At 33.2% G+C, this 20,866-nt stretch overlaps 1 protein-coding gene across 1 annotated transcript; it reads right to left on the bottom strand.

The window, feature by feature from the left end:
- Window positions 1–525: 525 nt before the first annotated feature.
- LOC126771404 (uncharacterized) lies at window positions 526–20,279 on the bottom strand. Its single transcript, XM_050491270.1, has 7 exons — window positions 20,264–20,279; window positions 19,605–19,810; window positions 8,542–8,677; window positions 6,872–7,005; window positions 5,304–5,423; window positions 1,003–1,171; window positions 526–545 (listed from the first exon to the last, which is right to left on the bottom strand). The coding sequence occupies exons 1-7, from the start codon at window positions 20,277–20,279 to the stop codon at window positions 526–528; spliced, it is 801 nt and encodes a 266-aa protein (XP_050347227.1).
- Between the last annotated feature and the right edge of the window lie 587 nt (window positions 20,280–20,866).

Below are 20,866 nucleotides of genomic sequence, written 5' to 3'. Positions count from 1 at the left end.
ATTTATATCCCTTGATTTATGAGTGAATTAGTTAATTGAAAGAGTAATTTTGAATGAGTAATTAGTGATTTTCGTTGGTGATTCAGAATTTAAAGGACTAAATACCCTAAAAACTTATAAGATGAAGATTTATACAATATTTTCGCCGCCTGGCTATTTCTTTTTTTCCACTTTGTAAACGAAACATGATATAAAAAAAACCCGCTGCTTCATTCACCGATTCTTCTCCGGGTTGGGTGTTTCTTTTCCGAATCGATGGTAGTTTCTAGTTGACAATCAATAAGTAAGTGTAATGCTTCAATGTTGAGTAAAATAATTTGGCTTTGAATTATATGTCGGTGAGACTGTGGCGCCTCATTTATTTAGACTATTGAATTTGAGACGAGAGTGATCACATACTTTTTGTGACATAACACACTGGCGGAACGTCATCGACGGATTGCCGTAAATTTTAATTACGTTGAATTATTATTTGATTTGAATTATAACATAAGATGGATTTACCTAATGTGTCTACTGATATGCCTAAATATATTTACAATTGCCTAAAAAACTTAATAGGTCAACATAACCTACATGCTAGTGATTTTTTAATTTCCGTTCACATGCGCAATATTGAAAAGATTTAATAAATTATGGTATTATTTACAGTACAGATATATAATTGCTTTAAAAAAACCGTCTACGTAGCAGTGTAATAGATTTACCTCGTTCTAAATATTAATAAAAGTATTTCGTTTGAATTGAAAATATAATCTTTGAAGGGTTTCTCGAAGGTAATTAAATAGCGTTCAGTATTATTATAAATAAATATATTATAAGCGTTTATACATTAAAAACACATTAAGCCCATGTCTAATCACGTCGTTACGAACGCACACATTAAAAATTACATATGTATTACATATCAACAAAGACACCTTATTCATAAAATATTTAATCTTGTCAAAGATAAAACATTTATATTTAAATAATATTATTTAAGAAACAATAATATCTTACCATTGCTGCTAGCTACGGACAATCCAGAAACACGATTGTGGTCTTTGCGATGAACAATCCTTTGCCTGGTCACCAGCTCTGGTGGCGTCGTCGTCCTATCTCTTATTCGGTTTGTTACTTTTTCGTGACTTTTAGAATATATTGAATATATGAACGCCGTACATCGAATCTGTGAAAATTAACTCTCATTAATAATTCAATGTAATTTAATGTTTGTTTACTGGAATAGCAATTATAGTGGCTTAAACTTTGATTTTTTACAACATACAAATAAAACACAAAAAAAAAACTTGAAATTACATCAGGCAACATTTATTATAATGAGTAATATCGCATTGCTTTAAATATGTACCCAGTTATAGGCTCGAAACCTTTCTACTTGGTCAGGTATAACTTACTATCTACATCAGCGACATAAATTACAATGTTTCCTTCGAACAAGGATAGTTAGGTCTAGTTCAGTTAGCTTAGCAGGAGATCCGAGATGGCCCTGTGGTTAGAACTCGTGAAACTTAACCGATGATCATGGGTTCAAACCCGACCAAGCACCACTGAATTTTGATGTGCTTAATTTGTGTTTATAATTCATCTCGTGCTTGACGGTGAAGGAAAACATCGCGAGGAAACCTGCATGTGTTTAATTTAATTGAAATTCTGCCACATGTGTATTCTACCAACCCGCATTGGAGCAGTGTGGTGGAATAAGCTCCAAACCTTCTCCTCAAAAGGGAGAGGAGGCCTTAGCCCAGCAGTGAGACATTAACAGGCTGTTACTGTTACTGTACTGTACAGTTAGCTTAAAGCTTATATAACAAACTCCATTATATGTTTTTATTCTTAATTTGACTTCGTTTTTTGGAAAACATCTATTGGCACCCTTCAGGGGTATGACCGTTTAATAGACCATGACAGCGAACGGCATGACGCTTTCTTATGTCGTCGTACCCGTACAGCTCTCTACTCCCTTGTATGTCTACAATAGAGCCATATGTTATTGTAATCATAAGAAATATATATATATGTGATTAATAAACACTATGTGTTTATTACTATTCACTATGTGTTGAATAAGCTCCAAACCTTCTCCTCAAAAAGAGGAGAGGAGGCCTTTAGCCCAGCAGTGGGACATTCGCAGGCTGTTACGGTTATGTGTTTATTTATCGGTTTTCTTTTATTATAAATTATTTTCAATAACCATTCAATGTTCACATCCGTCGGATGTCGTATGAAAGCCGCATTGTTTCGTTTTCTTATCATTTGTTTTTGGCGATCGGTTACATATTTGGTCACCAAAAATATTAACAGATTTCCTGTAACCGCTCTCATTTCATTTGGCTATAATTTATCAGAAATCATAGAATCTTAAGAGATTTCGATTTGCATGGGTAAATCCCATTAAAAGTTAAAAACAAAATAATGCATGTATAACAATATATATAATACATATTTATTTTTAGTAATTTCATTTCCGGTCAGTATATAATATTATATAATAAAATTATAAGAAAACAGTACTGAATATCGAATCGTTTTGTACTTTTTATTATTATATTTATTTATTAAGTTACTTTTCACATATAATATAGTAAACACCAGATCCTTACATAAAAATTAAACTCAATGAAATTATAAAGAATATAAAAGTACATAATATAAAACAAAACTAACATTAATATAATAAAAATATTGTTAAGAATTTGCAATATTATAATACAGATCTTTATTACAAAATTGAAATAAATTTATGTATCGTGAGAATGTCATGAAAAGCTTTCAGTACGAACGTAAAGTAAATGCTTTTATTTTAATATATTCGGATTACTTAATATTAATTTAATTCACAGCCGTTGAAAGTTTTTTATATCAAAAAAATATGTGTAGGTCAGAACCGAATATCAAATTTGTCCACGCATAATATATAAAGGTTGAAGCCGAGATCAACATTCTATCAACCAACCGGCGAAAATCAATAAATATTAATATCCCGCGAAAATCAAACTAAAAATATATACTGTGGTATATACTTAAATATAATAGGTATTAAATATAATACTCTTAGTAATTTCTGTAAGTTATACGCGGGTGAAACCGGGGGCACAGCTAGTAATTAATACAATAACATAATTTTTAATTAAATTATTACCCTCTTAAGCCCTGTATTGTTCGTTGAGCGCTAAGCAGATCATTGAGCGTAGGCTTTGTTTAGATTTAAGCTTGCCTTTGTAATATGGGAATGATTAATCAAATTATACAAGAAACGAGTAGTATTTTTATTTAGTTTCAGACTAAGTTTTATCTATATCAATATTTTTTTAGATTTGTACGAATAGTAATTCTGATTTGAAAAGTAACACTTTCCGTGACTCTTTCCGTGATTTTTATACAAACTTTCTTCGTTCTTATCAGTACAGCACAGTATATTAAAGTAATAGCCTGTTAATGTCCCACTGCTGGATAAGGCCTCTTCTAACTTTTTGAGGAGAAGTTCTCAAATCCTCGGTCCTCTTTATCAAATTTTTAAAATCTCTGTCCTACTGTCCTTTGTCCTAGTGTAAAAGGAATCCGTATACAAATTCATTTTGAGCTGTCCGATGGTATGTCAGTTATTCTTTTATATAAGTATATAAAGATAGTATAAGTCCTATACAAATTTTTAACTTAACGCTAATTATTCTCAACTGAACTGTCTATTTTGACGGGACTATATTAACGGTTCTGCTAGTATTCTTGCCACCATTCCATGTGGATGTCATTTGTACAGAAACATTTTTTTATCTTCATTTGTTTATATATATATATTTTTACGTCTTCAATATAAATACACACATTCTTAAATATATAGTCTTAGATTAATTTCCAGACTGTTATTTGGTAGTTGATATTATAACAATATATTTCACAAGAACTGAAAAACATTGTGTAAGCTACGTATTTTAAGAAAGATATATTGTACATAAATATTGTTTTGATTTTATGTTATTATAAAAGTAAGTTCAATACTTTAAAAGGTTTTTATTTATTGATTTGCGTTTCTTTTCGTTTTACTTAAGCTTTGAAATTGGATAATAGTTTCCATTTGGTTATTTGGTCCGCTTTGACATAAATGTAATATTAGTTTCATTTTGTAATATTAAGAATATGTTGTGCGAGGCTTAACGAGATATAAGATGAATTTTTATATATCTAATATATGTAATCCCAAGTTTTTTTTTATTAAAGTTTTTTGGTTATGTTATAAAAGAGAATGTTTTTTTTAAATGTTATAATTTTTATTTCAAATTTGCAGCCGTTTAAATACAATTTTATTTTCACATGGGAAATATTTGAATATTAGACGTTTGTTAGGTAGCGAGCTATGTTGTATTCTTACTAAGTAAAACACTTGCGATCACAAAACGTGCCTGATAATGCTGGCCTCATGGGAGGGTAGCTCCTTTATGGAGCTTATGTGGTATATATTTTTATAAATCTGTCCTTAGTTGCATAGTCAATACATTTGTATAGCGCAAATTACTCGGAAACTAAAGGTGTTGCAGGACAGACATTTAAAAAAATAAAACATAAATGCTCCTTATAAGAACAACACACACACACACACACACACACACACACACACACGTACGCATGCACACTTTAGATTCTCTCTTTATTTATTTAAATAGATTTATTTATTTAAATACTTTTTTGACCACCATACATTGTGTAGTAGGATAAATGGTGGACTTAATGCCTAAAGGCTTTCTGTACCAGTCAACCTTTAGGCTAATCAGAAATTCGTGAAGGCGGCAATTGATAATCAAAAATATACATACATACAAATACAAAGCTATAATATATATATATGAATATAATAATGCATTATAGATGTCAAAGATGAAGAGAACTATCTGACAAAATACTAACTATCGGGCTTTTCTTATATGCTCAGGTACTTTGTTCCATAATCGGACAGATTGAACTTATTTATTATAATAATTTTACTTTAATTAGTTTTTTCTAGTTAGTACTGTAAAATTTAAACTAATTTAGTACGTAATCCTATTTTGGTTTTACGTAATGTTATAAGTTATGTAGATGATATTGTATTTTTATAATATATTTTGATAGAATCACGTAAATGTATTTTTTTGTTGTAAAAATAATGTTTCTCTTTTTTAATATTGACCCGGGGTTTGAAGTCAGGTTCTCTGGACTGCGGTCTTATCGAGGCAGTCGTTAGATTTAATGTTATATACAATCGATAATATAAATAAGTATATTTTTAAAATAATTGTTTGATGTAAAAATCCAAATTAACTCACCCTTAATTTGTCGTCGATGAAGTGGTGATTTTGCACGATGAACTGTATAGTGCTGTAGGCGGTCCACAGGCTGCCGTTCGTACCGCCAGATACTTTGTGCCACACGTGCTTGGGGTGAGCCTAAACAATAACTCTTTTAAAGACGAGCTAGAGTTTAACGGTAGTTTGGTGTAAGATATAAATATGGTACATTATATTATTGTTTATTGATATTCAAAATCTTATCTATCCCCGGTTCAAGGATATTTACATTTGTTATTTGAAACGGCTTGGAGGCATCTCTTTGTGGGTTCTTCAACATTGTGTACACTGTTTAATATAATAAAAGTTAATACTAACTCTAAGAGTCACAATTACTTCTTGAATTAATCTTGATGGTCTGTGGCGAATGGCAGTGGCAGGGAGCCCCTGAGCCATTTCCGCCGACGACGGCCTCTCATTGCCGAGCGTGACAAATGTCATGCATGGTAGCGATAGCACCCGGCCTGGGGTGTGGGCTTATTCCTGTACCAAGGGACCCAGTTTCTTGGAAGGTATTGGAGGCCCACATACGCGGGCGCACCATCAAATGTCCTTTGTAGAAATATCAATATTGTGTTGATGATATAGCATCAACTAGACAAGATATATTTTGATTCGTTCTTCTTGTGCGAGAAATAACAGTCGTGCTTCGCGTCAGAAGTGAAGTTTTCGAGAGAGTATACACAGAGATACGTTATGTAATAATTATTATAACTACTTCAAAGCGCTGTGATATTACTTGATCATGTTCGTTAATAATAGTCTGGCCACTGGCAGAGAATTGCTACCCTAATGTACTGCGAGTATTTTGCTCGAGCCAAATTTATATGTCATGGCTGATTGTGGTTGAAATTTCAGCATTCCACGATGAGTTCCCAGAGTAACTACCACTGAGTAAATTAGTTCAAAGCCTGTCTGTGTGAACACTGTTAACATTTAAACAGCCCTCATGATAAAGAGACTGGATGAGAATATTTCACAAAATATATTTTTTTTTTTTACTGAAAAAATACACAGGAGCGTCAATATTTTAATAATGTATTCGAAAGGATTTTTGGTATTAACTTATATTTACTGGCAACTTTCCTTTCCTTTCTTGTCATCTATGTAATGTCTTTCATAGTCGCCTTTGATGCATCTTTTTTGCTAAATAATTGTCTTATTACCGAGGATTCCAAGACCTATTATTATTAGAATAATGTAAGTGATAGACTAAAGAAAAATTTTAAAGTAAAAATTCGACGCTTTCTTATTACTTGAGACCAATAAATAATTACATTTATGAATAATATTGAATAACGTTCAAAAGTATGCATAAGTTATGCTGCAATAGTCTTTACCCATACACATTTTTTGTCAAGAACTTTTAATATAATAGTTTTGATATTATTAGATCAAAACGGTGCAAATTTCATTTATCACTATTTAATCCTATTAAATTTGATCTTACCAGTGCTTAAAAACAATTCTGAAATGATATTTACCTTTGTATTTTTGTATATATATATATATTTATATATTTTTAAAAATCTCGTTTCAACACTTACCCTTTCGTTGTTGATGAAAAATGAAATGTTAGCTGGTGGCAGCGAGTTTCGACTGATGCATTCTACCTTTAGTTTCATACCGGGCTTGTAATAATTTTTAAGTCCATTCAACTCGGGATAATCTTGGGGTAAATCTGTAAAGAAAATTATGTTTAAATTCATTATCTATTAATTTTTTATATTACGTCTAGAAATTCACATCTGAATACGTCATGACATATTATAAATGAGCACTTCAGTAGTCGATAGATCCCAGAAATTAAAATTATAATTGCAACAAACTTAGAAATTTTAGTTTTGTACAACTTGTCTAAATCAAATTACGTACATCCGTCAAGTGTTTAAGACGGCTTATCTTTAAAGATAAAATACATTTGATTCTAGTGTTTGCATGTCAGTTAAAATAGGCGTTGTGAATAAAATAAATAATAGTCAAAACATAATCACCTTGTGCCATTATATTGGTCGATATTGACGCGACTCGAATTCAGCTAAAATTGAGCAATAAATATTTGTGTTGTATGTATACCGAAAGAAAAAAGTAAATTTATTTAAGGCTTAATCAATTTTTACACCAGTTTCAAAGAACAATTTATAACCTTATAAATTGTTCGCATGCTAGTGAAAAGCACGTGTTGTGAAAATTTGCTTTAGTTGGCTTAAAATAACATTATAAGTTAGAACATATGTGACTTATTAAAACCACACGTGCGCACATGTATATCAAACTCGCATCTTAACGGTCACAACTTTAAAAAGCACTCCTTCGAAAGTATATGTACCTACATTTCCCTATGTTAAGCATTAAATATAACGGACACTTTGCGCTCAGGCCTAAAAACATTGGATTGACGATAAAAACTAAATAAAAAGCGCGAAAAGATCTACTTAAAAAGGTAAAAATAACGCGCTATAACACTGTATAAAGTCTCGCACTTCAGTCAAAATACACAAGAAATGTGTAAGCTTATAACTCGCATAGCTGAAAATTGGTACATATTTTAGGTATACTATTATAAATTAAATATCAAAAATCCCTAAGAATATATTCAACGTCAAAGGGCAAAAGTAACAATTTTTCGCTTTTTTTTTTGGTAAACGATGTTATGATAAAAATTATTCGGGCAAAAATTTTTAAATCTTACACATACAAAAATTGTTCATTTTCTTTTTGTCCTAATAATTAATACCAATTAGTCCAGGATCCCTGGACCATTTTTTACTATGAAGCTAATTTTCCGCGAGTATCTTCATTTTGAATAGCTCGATTTGAATTATTAGTTAATTGAAATGTCTATTTTGCGGTCTATCGAGCGAAAGGTGCACTTTCCAATAGCATAATTGGTCTGATATGGTGGTTACAATTTAAATAAGGGAAATCATTCTGAATTTAGTCTTTCTTAAATATTTCTTTTTATATATATAAGCTGGTATTTTACTTCAATTCAATTATTGTCCCGACCTATCGAATAACCATCGCTTTGTGTCGAGACACTCTCTATTGCATTCCTTATTTCCATAAACCTACATTATTCTACCATAAAATAAAATCTAGTAACTTGTATAAACAGACAACAAAAGATTTTAAGCTTTTAAGCAATACAAGCATTTATAGAGCAGTAACAATTTTATTTTAATAATACTAATTAATATAGAAGTAAATCACTTACCAACCACGTACATCATGCCTTGCATTTGTGCTGTTATAAATGAAGGTGCATCTGCAGATACTTCACAAGTGTATCGCCCATTTGCTGTACTTGTCAAAGCTTTTATTGTAACCTTCTCCCAATCACTAGCTTCGCGCTGTCCAAATAATTCATAATTAGTTCAATCATTTACGGCCTTACTTATAAGCGTTGCTAAGCGACTGATTAGTTAAACTCTACCTATCCCCTGTCTGTTATTATTGATTTTAAAATTAGGAATAATGTTGAACAACGTATTTCAGCGTCTCACTTTTAAAAGTATGCCTTTTCGTTATAAGGAAATTGTATCGAATTTGAATGACTCTCTATTTCCTTTGCGTTTTTCCATTATAATAACTCTCATTTTTTTATAGAATAGGAAGGCGGACGAGCATATGGGCCACCTGATAGTAAGTGGTCACCAACGCCCTTAGAGATTGGCAATGTAAGAAATGCCAACATCGCTTACATAGCCAATGCGCCACCAACCTTGGGAACTAAGATTTTATGTCCCTTGTGCTTGTAATTACACTGGCTCACTCACCCTTCAAACCGGAACACAACAATATCAAGTACTGCTGTTTTGCGGTAGAATATCTGATGAGTGGGTGGTACCTACCCGGTTGAGCTTTCACAAAGCCCTACCACCAGTAAATGTTGATGTTTTGAGAATCTCACTCTCATAATCCGATGGGACGACAATCTTACACGACTGGAAAGAGTTCAGATGAAGGACCAACGGCTTTACTTGCTTTCTGAGGCACGGGAGTGTACACGCTTCTAACTTCCAGAATCCGGGCTGATACTGAGATTTTTCGGTAGAAAACCCAATAACCCAGAATATGAAAGAATACGGTTTTTTTTAGTAAAATACGTTTTTATTTTTCGAAGTGTGTATTCGTAGTTTCATATGTGAAAATACGTAATTAAAATAAAACAATAGAACTAATAACATTTCGTGTTCCTTTTTATAATGATTTTTCAACAGATAGTTATTCGTTCCTTAACAATTTGAATATATGTTATTTTATAGCACTTGCATGTTTTTATTATCAAGCAGCTGCACAGACTAAATTTTAGCACAACATGTTTAAGCATTAAATAATGTATTTTTCTTGTTTTCCTATTCAATATTATAACTCGAACGTAGCTAATTAAGCAAGTTTGTTAAATTGTTTTAAAGTTATCCTTTGATAGTCTCCTAACCGCGTATTGTTATTACCGTTGAATCAAATTGCCAGCCAAAAGAAAAAAAAGCCTGTTATTTAATTATAATACATAGAATGATTAGTAATTGAAAAAATAAAAAAAATCATTTAAATTTCTACCTAAATAGTTGTTTTCTTGTTTCCAACTGAAGATTTGATCTGAGTCATTATTAATTGGTGTTATGTGTGTCTACGATAGTAGGTCACGTCGCGTTATTAACCTTTTACGTTTATTATAATTTTTTATTTTATTTTATTTTTTTATATGCGCCGTGATGGCAAATGACTCTACTCCACCTGATGGTAAGGTTCCATTTTTTGGTAGTGTGACAAAGAAAGGAGTTGCCAAATTTCTTTGTGCGCCATGGAATTGATGTCACAGTTAGGCGGTGACATCGAGAACCAGCTCGCGTGGACTTAAGAAGGTAGGGGGAAGCAGGAATTAGAGAGAATAATTTCTCAGAGCACTCGCCGTGATACAGTCGATAGAAAGCGCTCAGTGCTGCTATCTCGCGACGCAATTGTAAAGGTTTAAGGGTGTTTGTGACCTTTACGTCGCCAATAATGCGTACTGCACGTCGCTGCAATCGGTCCAAGGCCTCCAGTAGGTACTTAGCGGAGCCATCCCAAAGATGCGAGCAATATTCAACGCAAGACCGTACCTGTGTTTTGTATAACAGGCACAGTTGTTGGGGCGTGAAAAAACGCCGCACCTTGTTCAGAACTCCGAGTTTCCGTGAAGCTGTTTTTATAATAGCCTCGATGTAATCCCTTGGACTAAGGTCGCAGCGAACGTCCATCCCCAGCATGGCGATTTTGCTTTGTATCATCAGCGGTGTGCCACAGAGGGAGGGAAGAGGGGAAAATGGTGACTTTTTCGCTGTGAGAGCGCATACCTGTGTTTTCTTGGCACTAAACTCAACAAGATTATCAGAACCCCATTTGGCGATGAGCTCTAACGTCCTATCGAGTTCAATGACAAGATTCTCCCGCCTCTCCTCAGTTTCCGCCCGCCCAGCCACTGCGCGTCCGTGGTATCCACAATGCACTGTACTGTCATCTGCATAGCAATGTATGTTCCCAAGAGCGAGCATATGATGAATGTCGATGAATTTCTAACGTTTGATTCATATGACATTATGTAAAAAATAGGCATCAAACCATACAATCGGTATAACTTAGTTATGACGCAAGCGGAGCCGCAGGTAAAGCGATAGTACGTTATAAAACACCACTACAGAAATATTTGCAATAAGAGTTACAGAGATGTAAAAGTCCTGCCATTTGTTTGGTGAAACGATTATTTTACATACCAGCATAAGAAAAAAAATTAGTCTATTATACAAATTGTTGACGCCCGTTAATATAAAAAGTTGTGGGTAGATTGGGGTTTACGCGGGTCACCGTATCGTAGTGACGATGTATTTTTTGATTTTTTTTGTCTGCAATAAACCGTTGTACGAAACACATGAGTTTTATTCATGGTCCTTCGAGCCGGATAAATAACAAATTAGTTGAAAATAAATTAATCAAATAATGAAAAAATGAAGAGAATATAAAGGAAATAACATACAGATATAAGCAAAACGGCTATTAATACGTGAGTAGTTCCTGTGTGACCAACCAAAAGTTGTTCAGGAGCCAAGACTTGACAAAGTTGAAATAGAAACAAAGTCAAGACTGCTGAGGCCGGGTCGCTGGTGCTGCTTGCTGTATGCCAAGTGCTGGGTGTCCGAAGCTGGGTGCCGGGTGTCGGGTGCCGGGTGCCGTTAGTCGTCATTGAAAACCAAGCTTTGCTAGTTCAAGAAGTTACTGCTGGCTGCGAGTATTTCCAGATGAGGAAAGTTTATAAACCGAGGTTCTGAGTTTATTTATATAAAAGTGAACGTGAAGTAACGTGAAAAATAAATGATAATTTGAACTTTATAAAAAATCGTAACGGTTTTATAAAAACATTTAGTGAACTAAGTTATAAGTTAATCAACAATTATTTAGTATAATAATTTATTTGAATAGTACAATTTAATAATTAATTGGAAAATTTAATTAATTATACAAAGGAACTTTATTATAACAATAAATATGGAAAAATTTATTAAGTACCAAGAAGATCATCGGGGTCAAATACAAAGAAATTTGGCAAACTTTAAAAAGTCACCAAAGTCTAGAATTACGCAATCCTATATAGAAACTAGACTTGAAATATTAAATGATATTTGAAGTGAGGTTAAGGTCACTCATAAGCAAATAATTGACATAGCTACCCAGGAATCTAAGTTTAATTGTGATTATTTTAGTATGAATATGTATGAGTTAATTGAAGAAGAGTATACTGCATATAAATGTGAACTTAAAGATTATTTATTAAAAGTTAAGTGTTAACTTATCAGAAAAATCGGAATCATCGAGTATAGCTAAAAATGGCGGTTATCCTATTCCTATAAAATTACCGGATATTAAACTACCCGTTTTTTCTGGTAAGTACACGGAATGGCCGACGTTTAGGGATTTATTTGTATCAGATATTCATAATAATAAGCAATTAGATAATGTTCAAAAATTGCATTATTTAAAAACTAATTTATCGGGAGAAGCCGAACAGCTGTTACGACATATTTCTATTACTGATACTAATTATATTACGTGTTGGTCACAATTACAAGAGCGATATAATAATAAAAGATTCTTAGCTAATTGTATTTTTAAACGTTTATTTTCGCAAAATAATTTAACCATGCAATCGGCCAATGGTATAAAGAACCTTTTAGACACAACGAAAGATAGTTTAAATGCATTGTCTAATATTGGTATCTGTATCGATTCATGGGATGTGTTACTTATTTATTTAGTTTGTCAAAAGTTAGATTGTGATACCCGCAAACAATGGGAAATAAAATCAAATGAGTTAACCGATGATTTACCTACCTTTTCTCAATTCGAAGAATTTTTAATAAGTCGTTTTAGAGCATTGGAATTCTTGGAACCTACTACAAGTAGATTTAAATCAAATAATTATAATCAACCTAAGGCACATCACGTCTCTTCTGCTTCATCTACCGTATGTCCGTTTTGCTCGGAAAATCATACAATGTTTCAATGTAAAAAATTTCATCATGCTGATTATAAGACTCGTATAGATTTTGTGCAAAAGCAAAAGCTTTGTTTTAATTGTTTTGGGTCTAACCATAGTGTAAAACCTTGTTTCTTACGTACCTCATGTCGGATCTGTAACCGTAAACACCATACACTACTTCATCCTCAAAAACCAAATCGATCGATCGCGTCTGCGGTACCTGTTAACCATGCTGTTGAGTCAATGCATTTTAGTGATGATCAACCGCAGACTGACCAACCATTGAATATGGTTACTAATTGTTATTCTAGCAAGGATAAATATACTCAGGTATTATTAGCTACTGCATTAGTCAGGGTCCAAACTAAAAATGGAAGCTACCAACTGCTGAGAGCTTTGCTCGACCAGGGGTCACAGGCCTCATTTATAACAGAATCAGCAGTACAGTTACTTGGAGTCAAGAAAACTTTTGTAAAGAGTTCGGTGTGTGGATTGGGTGGTAATGTTAGTGTGTTGACCTTAAAGGCTGTAGTCAATATAGCTATATCATCAATCCATGACACTGAAACTGTAATTGAATTGGGTGCTCATGTTTTGAGCAGATTAACATCGTTTTTACCAATCAAACCAATAGTCATGAATAACTGGCCTGAACTTAAAAATTTGAAGTTAGCAGATCCAAATTACCACACTCCTGGTAAAATCGATATTTTATTGGGGAGTGATGTCTATGGAAAAATAATAGAGGAAGGTCTCCTTCGTAGCCCTTATGGCACCACCATAGCACAGAAGACTAATTTGGGTTGGGTACTGTCAGGTCAAGTTATTTCACCTACCACTCACAGTATATTTGTGAATTTACATACACAAATGAGCGATGATGAATTTTTCAAGAAGTTTTGGGAACTAGAAGCAGAACCTACCGATAAAATAAATCAACGCTTAACACCAGAGGAACAAAAATGTGAAGATTTGTTTGCGACCACAACAAAAAGAGACTGTAAAGGACGATATATAGTAAGATTGCCTTTTACAAAAGAAACCCCAGCATCAAAATATGGAAATTTAAGAGAAATAGCTGTGCGCAGGTTTTATGGACAAGAAAAAGGATTAATCAGAAATAGAGATTTGAAAAAACAATATGATGACACTATTGAAGAATACTTGCAATTAGGTTATATGGAACAAATCAAATTTAATAAAAATACAGAAGCTGTTTACTTGCCACATCATGCAGTGATTCGTGAAGATAAGGCTACAACAAAAGTGAGAGTAGTCTTTGATGCATCATGTAAGGGTGAGAATGGCATTTCTCTTAATGACGATCTCATGATAGGACCACGTCTACAACCAGATCTACGACATTTAATTATGAAATTTCGCCTAGGTCCAATTTGCCTTGTCGCGGATATTGTGAAGATGTACAGAATGGTTAAAGTAGCTCAACAGGATGTGGACTATCAAAGACTCGTTTGGCGCAGAAATCCAGAGGATGACTTAAAAGATTACAGACTTCTTCGCGTTACCTTTGGCACATCCGCAGCTCCCTATCTAGCAGTCAAAACATTACAGCAATTGGCTTTGGATGAAGGTACACAATTTCCTTTTGCTGTTAAAAGAGTTTTGGAGGATTTTTACGTCGATGACCTTATGACCACTTGTGACACGTCTAATGAAGCAATATTTCTGTACAAGGAATTAAATAATTTGATGATGAGAGGCGGCTTTAAGCTACAAAAATGGTCAAGTAATAGCAAATTAGTTATGAAAATTTTGAGCAAAAATGAAAAAAGTAAAGAATCTATGGAAATGATAACCGACCATATAACAAAGGTTTTAGGGCTAACTTGGAGTAGATCAATAGATAAATTCGTATATTCAGTACATCTAGAAGAACAAATTATTCCAGTTACTAAACGACGTGTGATTTCGGATATATCTAAGCTTTATGATCCACTTGGATGGATTTCGCCGTGTATTATACCAACAAAAATTTTAATCCAAAAATTGTGGATGTCAGGTATCTCGTGGGACGAGGAGTTACCATCTTCGTTGAAAAAGGAATGAGAAGAGTATCGCAAGAGTTTAAAAAAATTGTCTGAAGTCGAAATAAAGCGTTGGATTGGACTCCAATCAACTAATTCAAAATTAGAATTGCATGGCTTTAGTGACGCATCAAATGCAGCCTATGCTGCTGTTGTTTATGCAAGAGTGCTCGATAAAGACGGACGAATTCATGTAAACTTGTTCACGTCCAAAACAAAAGTAGCACCAATAAAGCAAATATCAATACCTCGATTAGAGCTGTGTGGTGCAACGTTACTTACAAAATTATTAAAAGAAGTCGCAACAATGCTACACGTAGAACCGTCCAATATACATGCGTGGACCGATTCGACAATAGTGCTGGCATGGCTGCGTGGCCACCCTAGTCGATGGAAAACTTTTGTAGCGAATAGAGTATCAGATATATTGACAACACTTGAAAGTAATCAATGGTCACATGTTAAGTCTGGTGAAAACCCAGCAAACATCGCGTCACGTGGGATGACTCCTAGTGACTTACAAAACAATATTTTATGGATGAACGGACCCAGTTGGCTTTGTAATGATATTGTACATTATGACAAACCAGATGTCGGTACTAATTTAGAAGAAAGGAAAATTAAAGCTTATTGTATTAATATAAATGAAACGTTTCAATCACTTTGTGAAAGATTTTCGCGATTAAAAAGAATGATTCGAGTAATTGCGTATTGTAGGCGCTTCTTACATTTCAAGAAATCTAAGGAACCTCGACCTCAGTTTACTTATTTGCTAACGTGTGAAGAATTAAAAGTTACATTAATAACATGTATAAAACAATGTCAACGACAGGAATTTGCCGAAGATATTTTATATTTTAATAAAATGAAAGTAATGCCTAAAAAGAGTAAACTATATTCACTTACCCCATCTTCATCCATGACCAAGAAGTGGTCATTTTACGAAGTTAATGGTTGCAGATGCACATGAAAAAACATTACACGGAGGACCACAAATGATGACCAGCTTCCTCAGAGGAAAATATTGGATTATTGGTATAAAAAATTTAGTCAAGGAACAGTACAGGAAATGTGTCATTTGCGCACGTTTTAGAGCTTCTACTCATGAACAATTTTTGGGTCAATTACCTACAGCACGCATCTCTGTTAATCGTCCATTTTTTGTTAGTGGAGTGGATTATGCAGGACCCATACAAATAAGAACAACCAAGGGCCGTGGCCACCATTCCCACAAAGGATATGTTTGTGTGTTTGTATGTATGGCTACGCGTGCAGTGCATCTTGAGGTCGTTAGTGATTTTACATCTCAAGGTTTTTTAGCAGCATTTAAACGATTCGTAGCTAGAAGAGGTCACTGTGGTCAAGTTTGGAGTGATAATGGAACCAATTTTGTAGGTGCTTCTAAGGAATTGAAAACTTTATTCTCCAAAGAAAATTCCAATTTGATGCCCGATATATCAGAGAGTTTATCTAACAATGGAACATCTTGGCAATTTATTCCTCCACATGCACCTCATTTCGGTGGATTATGGGAGGCGGGCATCAAGTCAACCAAATACCACTTAAAAAGAGTCGTCGGTAATTCCACGCTCACCTTTGAAGAGTTGACTACGGTTCTAAGTCAAATTGAAGCATGCCTTAACTCAAGACCTATTGCACGTCAAAGTGTAGATGACCCAGAATCGGAAATGCCATTAACACCAGGACATTTTTTAGTGGGTGGTCCATTGGTTATACCTCCAGATTACAACTTTGAAATGTCAACTATTAGTACATTGAAACGTTGGCAATTGACTCAACGCATGGTGTAGGATTTCTGGAGACGATGGTCATCAGAATACCTTACGCAACTTAATTAGCGATACAAATGGGCAAAAGTATCACCAGAACCAAATATTGGTGACATTGTACTTGTTAAAGAAGACAATCTTCCTCCAGCAAAATGGTTATATGGTAGAATAGAAGCAAAGCATCCCGGCCCTGATAACATAACTAGAGTGGTAACGATACGGTGTAAAAGTAATTTGATTAAACGAGCAATTTCTAAATTATTAATTTTACCGATTGCAGACTAATTTCACTAAAACTTCTTTACATATATTTCACGATACAGTCCATTTTGTCAATTAAAACAATTATTTTTTTGTTAAGTTTTAAATTGCATAATTATGATCAAATGTAAACAATAATGTTGTAAAAGGGAAAAATTGTTAATATTGTAAAAATAAAATGCGTAAATTTTGTTTAATGTATATGCTCCTTAAGAACTGCGTTCTTGGGAGGCGGCATGTTAACGCCCGTTAATATAAAAAGTTGTGGGTAGATTGGGTTTTACGCGGGTCACCGTATCGTAGTGACGATGTATTTTTTGATTTTTTTTGTCTGCAATAAACCGTTGTACGAAACACATGAGTTTTATTCACAAATGAATATCCTTATTAGTGATTATTATAATTATTTCTCTTTTTGTTTATTATATGCAAAAAATATTATACAAATAAAATAAGAAATATTATTCCAGAAAATCTTTCGCTTTGAAGGATTGCCATTCAATTTCATAGACTGGCAACATTTACGTTTTTCCAAATGCCCAAAGTCGATCATAAATCAAATGAATAATCTTTTACTTTAAAATATTTATTTCTATGTTTTACATAAAAGTAAAACAAATGGCCTTTTATAAGTATTATATGGTATTTTTTAGTATCATTATCATCCATATCGTCCATTGCAGGCCTTACTTAACACTGCTCCTTTGTGACGTAACTATAAACTAAGGTACCTTGATTCTAGAAAATTATTATTATAAAACATTTACCTTTATATTTCTTCTCTCTCATATCCGGATATCCGGATATATCGAATCAATACGCAAGTATGTTATTTATACCCAGATTAGTCGCTACAAAGTCGAAGTCTATTGTTAAGTTTGCTGTTCAGTAGGAACAAATTATAAAAAAAGATACGCAAAAGATACGGACAAAATGTCTTTTGAGAAACAATTCCCGAATTAAAAGATCAGTTGGTTTAAAAAAATGACGATGTACGATCTGCCATAGTATGCATTAGCTCGACGGGTCCTATGTGGATAGGAAACAAAAAAGAAAAATAAAACATGAATCACTTTAGTTTAACGATACGCATGATATATTCTATGTATAAAAAAAAATCGTTTGTTCAATTTCGTTGTTTTTTCAAGGCAAATGAAAAAAAAATGCCCCATTCTACCCCACCACATTCATCCGTGTACTTTGTTGTACAAAATAAATACAAATGTGTAATAAAACGTATGTAAATAACATTTAATAATAAAAATAACTCTGTAAAAGACACGTAGTAAAAGTTACTGAAGAAAAATTGTCTCGATTTTAATATCAAATGAATATATGCGTGTGATAGATAGAGTAATATAATAAAATTAACGATATTTGTGCAACTGATGTACTATTTATACACGCGACATAAAATATAGTACTTAATGCTCTTTCAAATATAACTTAACCTAAATTACATTACTTCAGGAATTGTTCTTAGATTTACAAATACCGAAGGAACGCAAGATCTAAAAATATTGATTCTTATTTCCAGTTATGTATTCTATACATGTAATAAAAATGTTATTGATGGCTGTCTGAAAATGGAATGGAATATATATGAGTAAAACTATTACTGGTGGCTTTTATCCACGCAATAGAACCTGAGAGCGCAAGATTTTTTGTCTGTTTATCTGTTTGTCTGTGGGTTTTTGCGCGCTAATCTTAGAACGGCTTAACGGATTTGGGCGCGATTTTTGATAAGGCTTACGAGCCGCACGCAAGTACCAGGTTCGAACCTTGGGTTATTGTCACAATTCCCATCATAAATTCTGGTTAATTGGAGGACTAAATTACTGAAATTCCTAATAATAGTAAATTCTTTAATATGGGGATTTCTATTTATTATAAAAAAAATTTAATTAAATTTAAAATTTTAAATTGTTTCTTAATCTTTGATTAGAAAGAGTTGCATAAAGGAGGAAAAATATCGCAAAGAACTTCGTTCCTGACGCGGGTCCCCTGACCGCAAAATATTTGTTTTCTTGAATCCCTTCAAAAGCTTCCATCTTATGTTGGCAATTATGCGCATGCAAGCATACCACTTATTTAGATTATTACATTCAAATACTACGTTTGATGCAATATGCAGACTATGTTCGAATAAGTACACTAATTGCTCTATTTCAAATAGATATTTGCTTCTAAATTATCTACAAGTACATTTAAATAGTGTAGAATGTCGAATAGATTAAAATTTTATTATATACTGGCTGGGCCCTTGGTGCAATTGGCAATGATCCTCCTTTTCGGTCCAGGATTGAGTCTGGGTTTTATGTATAAAAGTATGTATTCCGTATTTATACATTTAATTAAAAATATATATTTGTAAAAATTTATATCAATCCGCGGTTACCTAAAACACAGGCATTAAGTTACCTACCTTAGTAACAGACTACCGTGTCGGTAAAAATTTGTGTAAGTGCCCCACGGTCGATGGAATCGATGTGTAAACGTGTACTCATGTACCTATCTCACGCACACATTAACTCACTTACAATAACAAAATCTTGCGCTAACGTCATTTGACAGTCGAACTCTCAGTTAGCTCCTACCGTGTACCGAGATAGCTATACCGCTAAGATATTTACAAATAAAAAATAAAACATAAATGAAATACACTTACATCGACTTCTATTCCACGAATGGGAAAAATTTTGAGCGGCGGAACATCCTTAGGCGAATACCGACAGAACTCTCTATCACCTCGGTACCACTTCACCTGGTACAATTCTTCGTTCTCTAAGTCGTACATGCACTTAATGACCGCTGTCTTTCCTCGCTCAACTGCTTCAGGGATCACCATGTATACGCTCCGAAGACAAAACGTTCCTAAAAAAAATATCATATAAGAAAGTTTGTTAACTTATTAATTTATATAACTACTAGTTAGAGGAGGAGTAGGGGGTGTCCGAAAAAAAAGGAATAGGGGCGGTCAGGTGTTAAGTTCTTATAACATTGATTCCTAAAATAAATTATTTCTACAAAATTTTAGTTAAATGGAACAATAAAATAATTCATGCTTAATGCTTTAATATTACTTTTATTCTTTAGGAAAGAGATATAGATATATAGATTAAATAGAGGTTAATGAACTTAAATCGTAAAATTTTCTTTAAATATTGTTACATGTATTTTATTTTAAATTCTCTTATTTAACGTTAATCTCTAAATTAACGAGATAAATAAACTGTTTTGACAGCTTTAAGATATATCAATATTAAAAAAAATGTTATTCATAAAATTAACAATATGAAGATGTTTTTTTTTATATTTTATTCTTACTTTCATATGATAGCATGGTGTAGCCAATATAATAAGAATAAAAAAATAAAATAGTAACGACATGTTTTAAGCTTTATAATACAACACTCAACGCGGGTCCTTAGCATCTTGGAATCAGATGAAATATTTAAAAACATGAAAAATTCGCGGCATCACCAGCATGAAATTAAGTTTGTAGAAAATGCCCATTTGAATTATACATGTAAAATATTAAAATTTTTATGTAGCAGCGGTAGTCTACTACTTTCAAATAAATATTTAGGCATATAAAACAATCTATATACAAATATGTCTTGTTAAAATGGAAGATTTATTTTATATCCTTAATTTTCTTACGGCGCACGTTTGAATATATACCTACCTCTAGAACGACCATGACCCACTACTCGTGTGTGAATACTTGGACGATCGCACAAAAACGAAGTGATAAAGAAGTCATATAGCCAAATTAAAGGACTACGTTTCTAATGATGATGTCCTTCAGACCGATTTCGGCTATGGCAGCCAATCTCAAGAGAGATTAGCTAATTACGCAGGATATATTATAGTAAGCAAGTGTGCACTAACACTCGCATTCTCTATTCTCCCTACTCTCATAATCCG

Source organism: Nymphalis io, chromosome 10 (genome assembly GCF_905147045.1).
Source record: "Nymphalis io chromosome 10, ilAglIoxx1.1, whole genome shotgun sequence".
Lineage (NCBI taxonomy): Eukaryota > Metazoa > Arthropoda > Insecta > Lepidoptera > Nymphalidae > Nymphalis > Nymphalis io.
This window is presented reverse-complemented; position numbering and strand designations above follow the sequence as displayed.